Source organism: Myotis lucifugus, unplaced genomic scaffold (genome assembly GCF_000147115.1).
Source record: "Myotis lucifugus unplaced genomic scaffold, Myoluc2.0 scaffold_532, whole genome shotgun sequence".
In the NCBI taxonomy this organism is placed as follows: domain Eukaryota; kingdom Metazoa; phylum Chordata; class Mammalia; order Chiroptera; family Vespertilionidae; genus Myotis; species Myotis lucifugus.
The window spans coordinates 61,002-74,230 of record NW_005871580.1 but is presented as its reverse complement, the minus strand read 5'-3'; the positions used below and the strand labels follow the sequence as shown (position 1 = coordinate 74,230).

General features: G+C 41.3%; 1 protein-coding gene across 1 annotated transcript in view; it reads right to left on the bottom strand.

Annotated features, from left to right (window-relative positions):
* The window catches only part of LOC102419360 (3-oxo-5-beta-steroid 4-dehydrogenase-like), a 53,951-nt gene extending 46,255 nt beyond the window's left edge, over positions 1–7,696 (bottom strand). The window contains exons 1-2 of the mRNA XM_006104011.3: positions 7,604–7,696; positions 2,789–2,956 (exon numbers count right to left, since the gene is read on the bottom strand). Coding sequence (XP_006104073.1) covers positions 2,789–2,956; positions 7,604–7,696 — 261 coding nt within the window. The remainder of the gene's footprint in view (positions 1–2,788; positions 2,957–7,603) is intronic.
* Between the last annotated feature and the right edge of the window lie 5,533 nt (positions 7,697–13,229).

Sequence of the window (13,229 nt, the reverse complement as noted above, 5' to 3'; positions counted from 1 at the left end):
AATATGTTTACTGATACATCTCCTAGGGCAGTGGTCGGCAAACTGCGGCTCGGCACACTGCAGCTCGCGAGCCACATGCGGCTCTTTGGCCCCTTGAGTGTGGCTCTTCCACAAAATACCGACTTCTACGCATGGGCTACGAAGTTTCAATCGCTCTGTCCGTGCGCGTCCGCATGTGGTATTTTGTGGAAGAGCCACACTCAAGGGGCCAAAGAGCTGCATGTGGCTCGAGAGCCGCAGTTTGCTGATCACGGTCCTAGGGTAAAGGAAACTAAGCAGAAAAATAAACAAATAGGACTACATCAAAATAAAAAGCTTCTGCACAGCATGAGAACCCATCAATAAAATGAAAAGGGAGCCCACAATATTTGGCAATGATACATCTTACAAAGGGTTAATATCCAAGATATATAAGGAGCCCTAGCTTGTTTGGCTTAGTGTATAAATTGTCGGCCTGCAGAATGAAGGGTCCCTGGTTCGATTCCGGTTAAGGGCACATGCCAAGGTTGCATGCTTGATCCCCAGGAAGGGACATGCAGGAGGCAGCCAATCAGTGGTTCTCTCTCATCATTGATGTTTCTATCTCTCTCCCCCTCTCCCTTTCTTTCTGAAAATCAATAAAAATATATTTAAAAACAACAAAAAACACACAAAATATATAAGAAAGTCATACAGCTTAACAAAAGGAAGACAAACAATCCAATTAAAAAATGGGCAGAGGACCTAAATGGACACTTTCCAAAGTGGATACACACATGGCCAAGAGACATATGGAAAAGTGCTCAAAGTCACTCATCATCAGAGAGATCCAAATTAAAACAACAATGCGGTATCACCTCACACTTGTTAGAATGGCTACCATCAGTAAATCAACAAATAACAAGTGATGGCGAGGATGTAGAGAAAAGGGAACCCTAGTACACTGCTAGTGGGAATGCAGATTGGTGCAGCCATTATGGAAAACATTATGGAGTTTCCTCAAAAAATTAAATATGGAACTGCCTCTTGACCCAGTGATCCCACTTCTAGGAATATATCCTAAGAAACCTGAAACACTAATCAGAAAGGATATATGCCCTATGTTCATAGCACAATTTATAAAAGCTAAAGCCAGGAAAACCCAAGTGTCCATTATTAGATGAGTGGATAAAAAAGCTGTGGTACATTTATATCATGGAACTAGAGGCCTGGTGCACGGATTGGTGCACTAATGGGGTCCCTCGGCATGGCCTGTGGGGATTAGGTCGAAATTGGCAGTCCAACACCACCTGCTGCTCCTGCCTCCTGGCCCCGCTGTGCCTGCCATGGGCTCACTCCCAGTCACTCCCGATCAGGAAAGGCTTGTGCCACCACAACAGCACTTGCCAGCCATGAGCTCGCCGTCTGTGACCTGGCGGTCAGCTGAGCAGCACTCCCACTGTGGGAGTGCACTGATCACCAGAGGACAGCTCTCGTGTTGAGTGTCTGCCCCCTGGTGGTCAGTGCGCATCATAGTTACTGGTTGATCGGTTGGTTGCTAAGGCTTTTATATAGATAGATAGATACTATGCACCAGAAAAAGGATCCCTTACTCTTTTAGCAAGCATGGAGGGACCTTTAGCGTATTATGCTAAGCCAGTGGTTCTCAAGCTTCCTAATGCCGCGATCCTTTAATACAGTTCCTCATGTTGTGGTGACACCAATTACATTGTTACAAATTGAACATATTAAAGCATAAGCATGCCTTTGGGAATGCAGATTGGTACAGATATTGTGGATTAATCACAAAAAAAATATGTAATTATATATGTGTTTTCTGATGGTCTTAGGCGACCCCTGTGAAAGGGTTGTTCGACCCCCAAAGGGGTCACGACCCACAGTTTGAGAACCGCTGTGATAAGCAAAAATAAGCCAGTCAGAGAAAGTCAAGTAGCACATGATCTCACTCAGAAGCGGAATTTAATGAACAAAATAAATTGATGAACAAAATAGATCCGGAGACATAGAGGCATTGAACAGACTTTTGAATAGCAGAGGGAAAGCAAGGGAGGTTGGGTGGGTGGGAAGAGAAAAAGGAAAGAACTTGCATGCATGTATGTGCATATATATAAAATCCATGGTCACAGACAATAGGATGGTGAAGGCCTGGGGTGGGTGTTGGAGGTGGGCTAGAAGGGCTCAATGGGGGACATATGTATTACTTTCAACAATAAAGATTTAATTAAAAAAATTAGTTATCTATGAACAAATAGGCACAAAAGGAGGCACAAAGGTTTAAAGAAACCTTTAGCAAATACTTCTATTACTGTGATTCTCAACCTTCCTAATGCCGCTACCCTTTAATACAGTTCCTCATGTTGTGGTGACCCCCAATTTCACTGTTACAAATTGTACATAATTAAAGCATAGTGATTGATCACAAAAACAATATGTAATTATATATGTGTTTTCCAATGGTCTTAGGCGACCCCTGTGAAAGGGTCATTCGACCCCCAAAGGGGTTGCGACCCACAGGTTGAGAATCGCTGTTCTATAATGTGAACCATCTCCTCCTTTCCCTCCACTTCCCTAATTTTGCTCTATAGACTTGGTTCTTTGCATATTCTTTAAAATCCGTGCCCATGTATGAAGAAAGCTTTGCCCGAAGCCCACTTCAAGGGGCTCATTAGTCCCTAACATCTTGCCAAGAGTAAGGAATTTGGCAGTTGAAAATTCACTCCTCTTCGTGAGTCCAACTTCCTTGGGCAGAGAAAAGTGACATCAGGTCCATCATTAATATGAGGGGATGGAGGGGAAGGGAAGCTCTCACCTTTCCGCTGTAGAAAATATCCTCTCTCTTCACCCTTCCTTCTGCTATCTTCTCTCTGATGGCCTCTCCCACTTCCTTCTCATTCTGGTAGCTGTAGGCCCCATCAATGTACCGGTACCCAACATCGATGGCGAGCTTCACTCCTGCCCTACAGCTCCCCTTAGGGGTCTGAAATAAAGGGGTTGAATTTTGGGAGAAAAGAAATGAGTCTTTCATTTAATTTAAACGGTATTAATCAGGACACTGCTGTAGAGTGAAAATGACAAATTTCCAATTCCATGGTGTTGTGATTGGAAGATGGTATCTAGAGGCTGGAGAAACTGACCTTCTAGGGAGCATTCCATCCTCAGTGGGAGACTCTATCCATCCCAGGTCTGCCCTTAGATTTGTGGTTTCAGAGATGTGACTTGATCAATGTTTCCAGTGACAAGATATTTCCTGGTTTCCATGCTATAGGAAGGCACAGTTCATTGACATCGGTTCAGTTATAAATCAAAGGTTTGGGTGAGTAAACTGAGATATAGCCACTGAATGGAAAACTAACAGGTAGTAAAAAGGAATGCACTATTGATGGACACAGCAATATGGATGAATATCAAATAAGTATACTGAAGAAAAGAAGCAAGACAAAAAAGAATGGGAACAGATTCTAGGACAACAGATGGTGGCTGGCAGGACGTGTGTGAGTTAGTGAGGGGGTGAAAGGAGAGTGTGTGGATGTATGTAGTGTGTGTGAGTGAGTGAGGGACAGTTAAATCTAGCAGGAGTATCAGAGGCTGGCAGACCAGGCTCTCCTGGGCAGGGAGCCCCTACCACTGCTGCAGGCACTCTCCAGCCTCCGGGGCTCAGGCATGGAGCCCAGACCATCTTGAAGGGGAGAGTGGCCTCCTCTAGGAACTCATCAGCACAACCATCTAGACTGGCTTTGGACACTGCCCATGACCCTGCAGCCACACCAGCCAAAGTCCTGCTTCCCCGCTCACAGACCTGCAGACCTGCAGACCCTAGGAAGTCCATCTCTAAGGGTGCATAGATCCCGCAGCAGTAAGTGTGAATTCTACCTCCCCAGCTGCTGACCTCTGGACACCAAAGTTGCGTTTCCAGTGCGCAGGCCTCCTGAGCCCATCGCCTGGCTCCCAGAGGCCTCGGTGAGCCCCCGCTGGGTGCGCTCATATCCGAACAAGGGAACACAGCCCTGACAACAGAAACTGGGACTTCCCCCTTTCCACCTGCCTGCCCAGAGACACCACATTAGGGTGGCTTCAGCAAGTGGGTCCTTCTGAGCCTGCCACCCTGGCCGGTGACTCCCATGTGTCTCCGTGAGCCGCCACACTGGGTGTGCTCATATCCAACCAAGGGAATAAGGCCCTGGCAGCAAAACTTGAACTTCTCCCTCCTCAGCTGCCGACCTCCAGTCACCACAGTGGCACTGATCCAGCGCTCAAGCCCCCTGAGTTCGCTGCCCCAGTAATGTGGCTCTTGGGTTCCACTCTGAGCTGCTACAATGTGCGACTCTGACTGCCGGCATCCAGTCCCCACGGTTGGACAGATATTTAAAAAAAAATGAAACTAGACCACCAACTTACACCATACACAAAAAGAAACTCAAAATGGATAAAGGACTTAAATGTAAGCCGGGAAACAATAAAAAGTTTAGAAGAAGCCATAGGCAGAAAAATAGCAGATATATGTCATAGCAATATCTTCAGTGATATAGCTCCTAGGGCAATGGAAACTAAGGAGAAAATAAAATAATGATACTGCATCAAAATAAAAAGCTATCTTTGCTAAGGGTTTAATCTCTAAAATTTACAGGGAACTCATACAACTTAAAAAAAGGAAGATAAACAGTCCAATCAAAAAATGGGCAAAGTACCTAAATAGAGTACATACAGAAGGCCAAGAGACATATGAAAACATGACTAATCAAAACAACAGTGAGGTACCATCTCACACCTGTCAGAATAGCTGTCATCAACAAATCAAAAGACAAGAAGTGCTGGCGAGGATATGGAGAAAAAGAACCCTCTTGCACTGCTGGTGGGAATGCAGACTGGTACAGATATTGTGGAAAACAGTATGGCGTTTCCTCAAAAAATTAAAAAAGGTACTTTCATTTGACCCAGTGATCCCACTTCTAGGAATGTATCCCAAGAAACCAGAAACACCAATCAGAAAGGATATATGCACCCCTGTGTTTATAGCAGCACAATTTACAACAGCTAAGATTTATAATTTTTAAATGTAGCATTAGAGAATTCTATATAAATTCTAACAGCTTTGTTAGGAAAATAAATTTTAGAGAAAAAAAATCAAAAAGATCAAATAGAATACCATATATGGAGACTGAAATAAGTGATATGATAGGAGAATCTGAAGTGCAAAGATTTTTTTTCACAATTAATGACAATCTCAATAAAATAAAAGAACTCTCAATAAAGAGTTCTGTTTCCTAAAATGGCCAATAGCACCCTTCCTCCACTTGAGAAATGAGCAAGTCCTTAAGGATGAACTTTCTTTTTTTTTTCTTTATTGATTAAGGAATTACATATGTGTCCTTATCCCCCCATTATCCCCCCGCCCCACTCATGCCCTCACCCCCCTGTTGTCTGTGTCCATTGGTTAGGCTTATATGAATGCATAGAAGTCCTTTGGTTGATATCTCCCCCTTACCCCTACCCTCCCCTACCTTCCCTCTGAGGTTTGACGGTCTGATCGATGCTTCTCTGTCTTTGGAACTACAGGATATAACATATGTCCTAGGGCAACATATTTGTATGGTATTGTGCAATAAGTACAATACATGAGTCTGAAAACCCGCTTGGAGTGATTCATTTTAGCATCACTCCCTTTGACCTACTTGGAAAATTCCTGCTTCCCATCCCTGAATTTTTGGCTCTGTGATTCTAAAGGTCCTAATTCACAGGGGAAATCAGCCTCCTTATTGTAAGAGTTCAGCATTCAAGGAAAGAATTTCCATATTGGCAGGGGTAAGATACCTTATCACAAGGGGATAGGTGAACCAAATGATATACTTATTACCAATTGTGATTGTTAATGGACAAGGCAGCAGCCATAACTTGAGAGGGTAGTTGACTAGAGATTCAGACAACTCAGGGATGAGGATTTGGGACATAATACTAGGTAAGTCACCCAGACTAGCAGAGATATTGGCTAAGGATACAGGAAACTTAGAATGGGTATTCTGGGAGGAAGAGAATAAGTAGAAGTTACAATTGAAGACAGCTTTAGTGGCAAGGGCCTTATTCATCCTGCTAATCTACCTCTTTAAATATTTTCCCAGGAAACAGACCAAACAGAATTCTGGAAGAGCTGTTCCCAGGGGTGAACTTAGCATATAAAGGCAATTGACAGCAGGGATAGAACATGTCATAATGAACCCCACTTCCTCAGTCCTCAGAAGTGTTGGCTGCTCATTACTCACATCTGGTTCCCTCTATAGATGACACAGGGTATAAAGGCCTGATGCCCTTACCTGAACTCAGCACATCTCTGTGCCATCATTCCCATTCCAGAACTCCCTGTGGCATTGATGAGCAACTGCATTGCAGTTCAGCTGTCCCCACTGCACACACCCTTACAGGTCTGGTCTCTGAGAGTACTCACCAACAAGCCTCCTGCATGCAAATCTCCTCAGAGGCTGTTCCCAGATTTCCCAATTTAACACTTGGGTAGAGAAGGGTTTCTTAAACAAGCCACAGAAAGTACTAATGATAAATTAAAGAGTGCTAAATGTGAGCACATTAAAATTGGGAATCTCTGTTCATCAGAAGACACCATTCATTAAAAGAGTAAAAAGGTAAGTGGGAAGAGATATTTTCACATAGATATAACTCATATGCATATATTTTTAAAATCCAATATAGCAATAAGAGAAGAGAAATCCAATAAAGAAACATTTGTGGAAGACACAGCCACTTTGCAAAAGATCTCCAAATGTCTAATAAAAATATGAAAAATTAATCTCATGTAGAGTTGAAAGGAAGTGCAAGTTAAAACCAGAGTTGCATAAATTTAAAAAATCAGCAAGTGTTGGTGAGAATGTTCCCTCATACTGTGAGCTCCGTTTTCATTTTGTTGATGGTTACTTTTGCTATGCAGAAGCTTATTTTGATATAGTCCTATTTGTTTATTTTCTCCATAGTTTCCTTTGCCCTAGGAGATGTATTTGTAAACATAGTGTTACAGAGATGCATTTTAGACTGAACTAAAAGTGCTCAAATATGAACTTAAAAAAAATCACAGGCCATAAACTCAGTAATTTCATGTGCTTGAGATCAATAAAATAAGAAGCACCCCGCTGAATTTTAGTCAAGAAAGCAGAAAGGTCCCATTCTCTAATCCAAGATCATTTTAAATCACAAATTGATTTAGTTTAATGTTTGGCTCAATACTCATTCAGCCAAACAATAGCCCTTGGAAGTTGCTTTCATTATTACAAAAAGTCAATCAATTAGATCCATTTAAAATGAATTACGGATTATAGTTTAGAAACGTTTCTTATTTTAAAAAAAACAACAATACAGCCCTGACCGGTATGGCTCAGTGGATAGAGCGTCAGCCTGTGGACTGAAGGGTCCCAGGTTCGATTCCGGTCAAGGGCATGTACCTTGGTTGCGGGCACATCCCCAGTAGGGGGTGTGCAAGAGGCAGCTGATCGATGTTTCTCTCTCATCGATGTTTCTAACTCTCTATCCCTCTACCTTCCTCTCTGTAAAAAACCAATAAAATATATATTAAAAACAAAACAAAACAAAACAAAAAAAACAACAATACAGAAAGAGATAAATTTACCATTGGAGGGGTTGGGTAGGTACCATACCCAATGATAGGAATGCTGTTTCCATCACTTAGAGGTATGCGGTGATCTACTGCAGTGAGTTCCATCTTGGAGAGCCTAGGACTTCAGATTTCTGCGAGTGATTCCGAACACTTTTGGACAGGTGTCCTAGGGCCTATTTAATCAAAGAAAGGAGGGCAAGAGGGAGGAGCAGTGGGAGGGAAGAGAGATTGACAGATCTATTTCTCAACCTGTTTTCTTCTAGGTTGTTATGGAAATACTGAGATTGTCCTTTGAACTTTATTCGAGATATAAGAATAACTCAATTGAGAGTTTATGCTTATACCTCTGCAAAGAAAAGATTGAACAACAACAACAACAAAGGAAAGGAATCGAGTGGGGTTCTGTTAGGATGCTTTTGTTGCCAATTAACAGGTCTATCTCAAATTCTCTTAGAATATAAAGGAAATTTATTGGTTCATATTCCTGAAAACGTCAACATTAGGACTAGCTTAAGGTGAGACTAGAGTAGTTCCTGTCCCAGAACTTCCCTGGAGATTCTGAGGCAGCAGGATTGGGCAGGGGTCTGGATTGCTACCACATAGAGGTAAACTTGGAAACATTGGGCCAGAGGAACAAAGGAAAAGGCAGGAAACAATTTCACACCCTCTGTCTCCTAGCTTTCTCAGCTGACTCTCCCCTTATCATTGAAAGACAGTAATCAGCCCTTGAAGTGACTCAGCTCCAGCTTCAGGTCCACTAACACAGAGCTTACCTCCTCCATAGCTCAACCATAACCCAGGAATGGAGTCTTTTTTGCCTCAATAGTCTTTTTTGGTTGAACCATCCATCGCTAAATCAATCAGAGTGGTCAAAGGAAATAAAAGATTGATTTGATTGCCTTAAGAGAATACTAGTAGAAGCCATTTCTACATGTGGAGTTAGGGTGAATCCTGTGGTTCTCAACTTTCCTAATGCCGAGACACTTTAATACAGTTCCTCATGTTGTGGTGACCCCCAATGTCATTGTCACAAATTGAACATAATTAAAGCATAATAATTAATCACAAAAACAATATGTAATTATATATGTGTTTTCTGATGGTCTTAGGCAACCCCTGTGAAAGGGTCTTTTGACCCCCAAAGGGGTTGCGACCCACAGGTTGAGAACGCTGGGTTAATCCCTCCTGGGAAGATTCTGGATGTTGTTAATGAAAGGGAAAGAAGTAGTAATTAGGGAAACAATGGTTATTTATTTTAATCTTCCTCTAAAGGACTGTGCAACAGTCCATGATGATGGAAGTGTCCTGAAGTTTGCCTGAAATTGACTTGCCCTCTCTCTAGGAAATTCATTCTTGCTAATATACACACAGGCAGTGGACACAATAATTTCCACCAGCGTGGGGCAGTGTGGAATGTGGGCAGTAATGGTCCTCAATATCAGTTGTCAAATCGGTCCATCACTCATTGCCACCTTTGTGTGCTAAGATGTTAGCTAGAATGTCTCTTTATTATTGACTTTCTAGCTCTATGAATTTTAGCACATGTGTAGATTTATATAACTACCATCACATGTAGGATACTGAAACATTCTATAACCCAGAGAATGCCTTCATGTTATTTCTTTATAATCACCCCCTCCACCACCTGCACCCCCTGGAGAAGTCACTTCCTATTGTTCATTCCTATTGTTTTATCTTTTGAGAATATCATATGAATGGAATCATACAGTATATATAGTCTTTTGAAATTGCCTTCTTTCAGTCAGCATAATCTGTTTGAGATCCAACCAGGTTGTGGCTTGTATCAATAGCTTCTTTAGTTTTTATTGTTGCATAGTCTCCTGTATAATAAAAGCACAGTATGCAAATTGTCCCCTCAACTGGGAGTTCCTCTGGGAGTTCGACCAGGGTGCTGGGCCAGCCGGGGGAAGGGTGGGTGGCCCCAGCTGGCAGCAGTGGTGGCAGCAGGCAACTTGGGGAAGGGAGGGAGACTCTGGCTGGCAGTGGTGGCAGCAGCTATAGGCGGCTGGGGAAAGAGAGGGAGTACAGGCCAGCAGCCGGCAGCCACTAGGGACCATACCAGTGCACGAATTTAGTTTGTTTTCAGTTTTTGGTGATTGTGAATAGAACTGCTGTAAACATTTGCATACAGGTGTTTGTATGAACATTAGTTTTCATTTCTCCAGCAGTGAGAACCATCAACCATGAATTATGTGGTGTGTTTGACTATTTAGGAAGCTGCCAAACTGCTTTTCTCAATGGTTGTAACATTTTGCATCCCCACTAAGAATGCATATGAATTGCAGTTGTTCTCCATCCTTGACACAATTTGCCATTGTTTGTATTTTTTTACTCTAGTCATTGGATAGATTTGTCATGGTATCCCCTGGTTATTTTAATTTTCATTTCCCATGTGGATAATGATGTTGAACATTTTTTCATGTACTTATTTGACATCTTAATTTCTTTTTGGTGAAGTGCCTTTTCTAGTCTTTTGCCTATTTTTTAATTTGTTTGTTTGTCTTAGTGTTGAGTGTGGAGATTTCTTGGTACATTTTTGATGCATGGTATTTACTGGATATGTGGTTTGTAATTTTTTCCCCCAGTGTGGCTTGCTTTTTCACTCTCTTAATTGTGTCTTTTATGGAGCAAAAATTTTTAAATTTTGTAACATTCATTTTTTTGTATTGTGTTTTGAATCTGACCTCCAGATCCTCAGGTCATTCAGGCTGTGTATGTGTTTAAGTTGGAAAGTACACTTGTACCTTTCCTGTACCTTTCCAATGATGAGATTAGTAGTATTTAGTCACATCAACATGCAGTTTCGCAAAGACTACGACTAGAGAGGACATTCCTAAATGCACAGGGTAGTCTGACATTGACTCATAATTGAAGTGCTGACGTCATTAAAGATAATGGGAATACCTTGAGATGTGGAAATTTAATTCTTTGAGAACTTTGATAATTTTTAGTTTTAGAATTTGTTTTCTACATTTTTCTGAAGAACAAGGATAAGAATAGTAGTTTGCAGGTAAAAGGCAATAGTTTTCAAAGTTTTTAAAACATAGTCTGGCAAGAAAAAGCACGCTTTACCCTACAAATAGGCAAAGAGTGATCAAAGTTTACCAGAAAATACTGATTGAACCAACATTTGCTCTTTTATTTCATGCTACTTGCAGGCTAGCCCTTTTAAAGTGAATTTACTTTTGGAAAAGACTCATATGCCATGAGTGAATTTGAATCTGTGGTAGCATAACTTGCTTGACAAGCTTTAGTTTTTGTGTTTAAGTGTGAACTATTAATGAAGAAAATTAAATTAAGCTTATCAAAAGGTGCGTTACTATGTTTGAGACAGTGTTTGATTATTGAAAGTATCCACAGAACTCAATTTACAAGTTACAGGCAACAAGTATAATATAGCAATGGCAGGAGAATGAAATGTATTGGGGGAAGTCTGGAGACCTCTAGTGTAGACCTTTCTTACCCTCCTATCACTGGGTTGCTTAGGATATACTTTGTCTTAGTTTTTTTTAAAATACGTGTTTATTGATTTTTAGAGAGAGAGGAAGGGAGAAGGATAGAGAGATAGAAACATCATTGATTGACTGCCTCTTGTACAACGTGGGCATGTGCCCTGACTGTGAGTTGAACAGAGAACCTCTTGGTTCATGGGTGGACATTCTACCCTGACCCCCACTGGCCAGACTGTCTTCAGGTTTGAACCACCACTGCCATGTGTATGAAGCACCTTGGTACCAGACAGTCCAAACCTGTTCAAAGTGTGCTGGTTGCCCAAGTGTCTCCCAGCTATATGACCAGCCTAAACTCTCAACCCTCCCCAAACCAGGTGCAAGTTATGAATCCAATGACTAATACTGAACATTGCTGGTACATCTGCCCCCAAACAACTCACTGCCCTATGGTTAAGGAACTTAATATGTTCTGTAGTAATGTCAAAGTTCAATTATGCTGTGTGCAGTTCTGGAAATAAGCATTTTGTCATTTCAAACCTGCTGAGATTAACCCATGCTATACAAAGGGAATATTCGAAGATGTGGACAGACATAGACAATTTTTTCACACAGGTTAAATAATCAGTGTAGGGAAGGAGAGTTGGTAGGTTCAAAATGTCACAATTATGGATAGTGATATGTGAAGGAGAAGCAGTGATGGCAATAACCTGTCTTATGGCCTTTAATTTATTTCATAAAATGTATTATAATTGTTTCCAATCCTGGGAGGAAAAAATTCTTTTAATACACAATTATTTCACTAGTCCTTTATTTAAACATGGGTATGCTTCTTTTTTCTTTTTAATTTATCTTTATTTTTCAAAGTATTACCGGTGTCCCTGTTTTCTCTCCATTAACCCCTTCATCTTTCACCTGCCCCTCCCCAGGCCTTCACAATACTATTGTCTGTGTCCTTGGATTATGCACATATGCATATAAATTCTTTGGTTAATCTCTTCCCAACCACCTTTCCACCCCAGCCTTCACTCTGAGAGTTGTCTGTTAAACATGGGTATGTTTCTTTTAACCTGAAAAGTACATCATTGTTTATATGTATTCATATTAATATATTTTACCCAGGAAGATACACTTTAATTTTCATTTATCAGGCTTCTCCCACGCCTTTCCTCCTAAGCTTGGTGAACAAAAAGAGTTCATACAATCATTATAAATTAATAAAAATCTGGAGAATCCAAGCAAACCTGATTATTTTTATTTACTTAAAAATAAATCTTAGTGGTACCTAGTGGTCTTTCCAATAATTCAATTATAGTTCAGTCATCAAAAGACATCTTAAGTAACAGAGATTTCCCAAATTGGGACATTTGAAAGCCTCATGAGACTCTATATCAGGTAATGCTTTGATTTAGAGGTAAAGTGTAGAATGCAGCAAGGCAGTATAGGCAAACATGACAGGTTGGAGGGATGACCTCCCAGGCTCAGGGAACTCAGGACCCATATTCACGCACACAACATGCCATGTCTCCTGATTGAACCACCAAGATTGGTGTGCGGTATCTTAGCTCGGGCTAGAACACAAACCTGAAGTTCCCAGCATAGACTTTGATGACTCTGGCCACATAGTCAAGTCCAGCTAACTTAACTGCTTTGGCCAATTGTACTCCATCAGTTAAAAAACTGAGCCGAACAACATAAACTGATGATCAAAAATAAATCCAGAGACATAGAAGCATCAAACAGACCATCAAACATCAGAGGGAAGGCAAGGGAGGGTCAGGGGGAGAGATCAACCAAAGGACTTGCATGCATACATATAAGCATAACCAATGGACACAGATAGTAGGAGGGTGAGGGCATGTGCTGGGGGGTGGGAGCAGCCAGGGAGAGATGAATAGAGGAAAAAGGAGACATATGTAATACTTCAAACAATAAAGAATTTAAATAAAAAAGGAAGGGAGGAAAGGAGGGAAGGAGGGAAGGAGGGAGGGAGGGAGGGAGGGAGGGAGGGAGGGAGGGAGGAAAAAAAAAAAGAAGGAAGGAAGAGAAAATAAGTATAAACCACAAAAAACAGAAACAAAAAAAAACCTGATCTGGGATCGAAGGGATTGCCAGGGGAGTTTTACCTTTTAACCAATTGATCATAAAACTGTTCTCTTCTTGCCCAA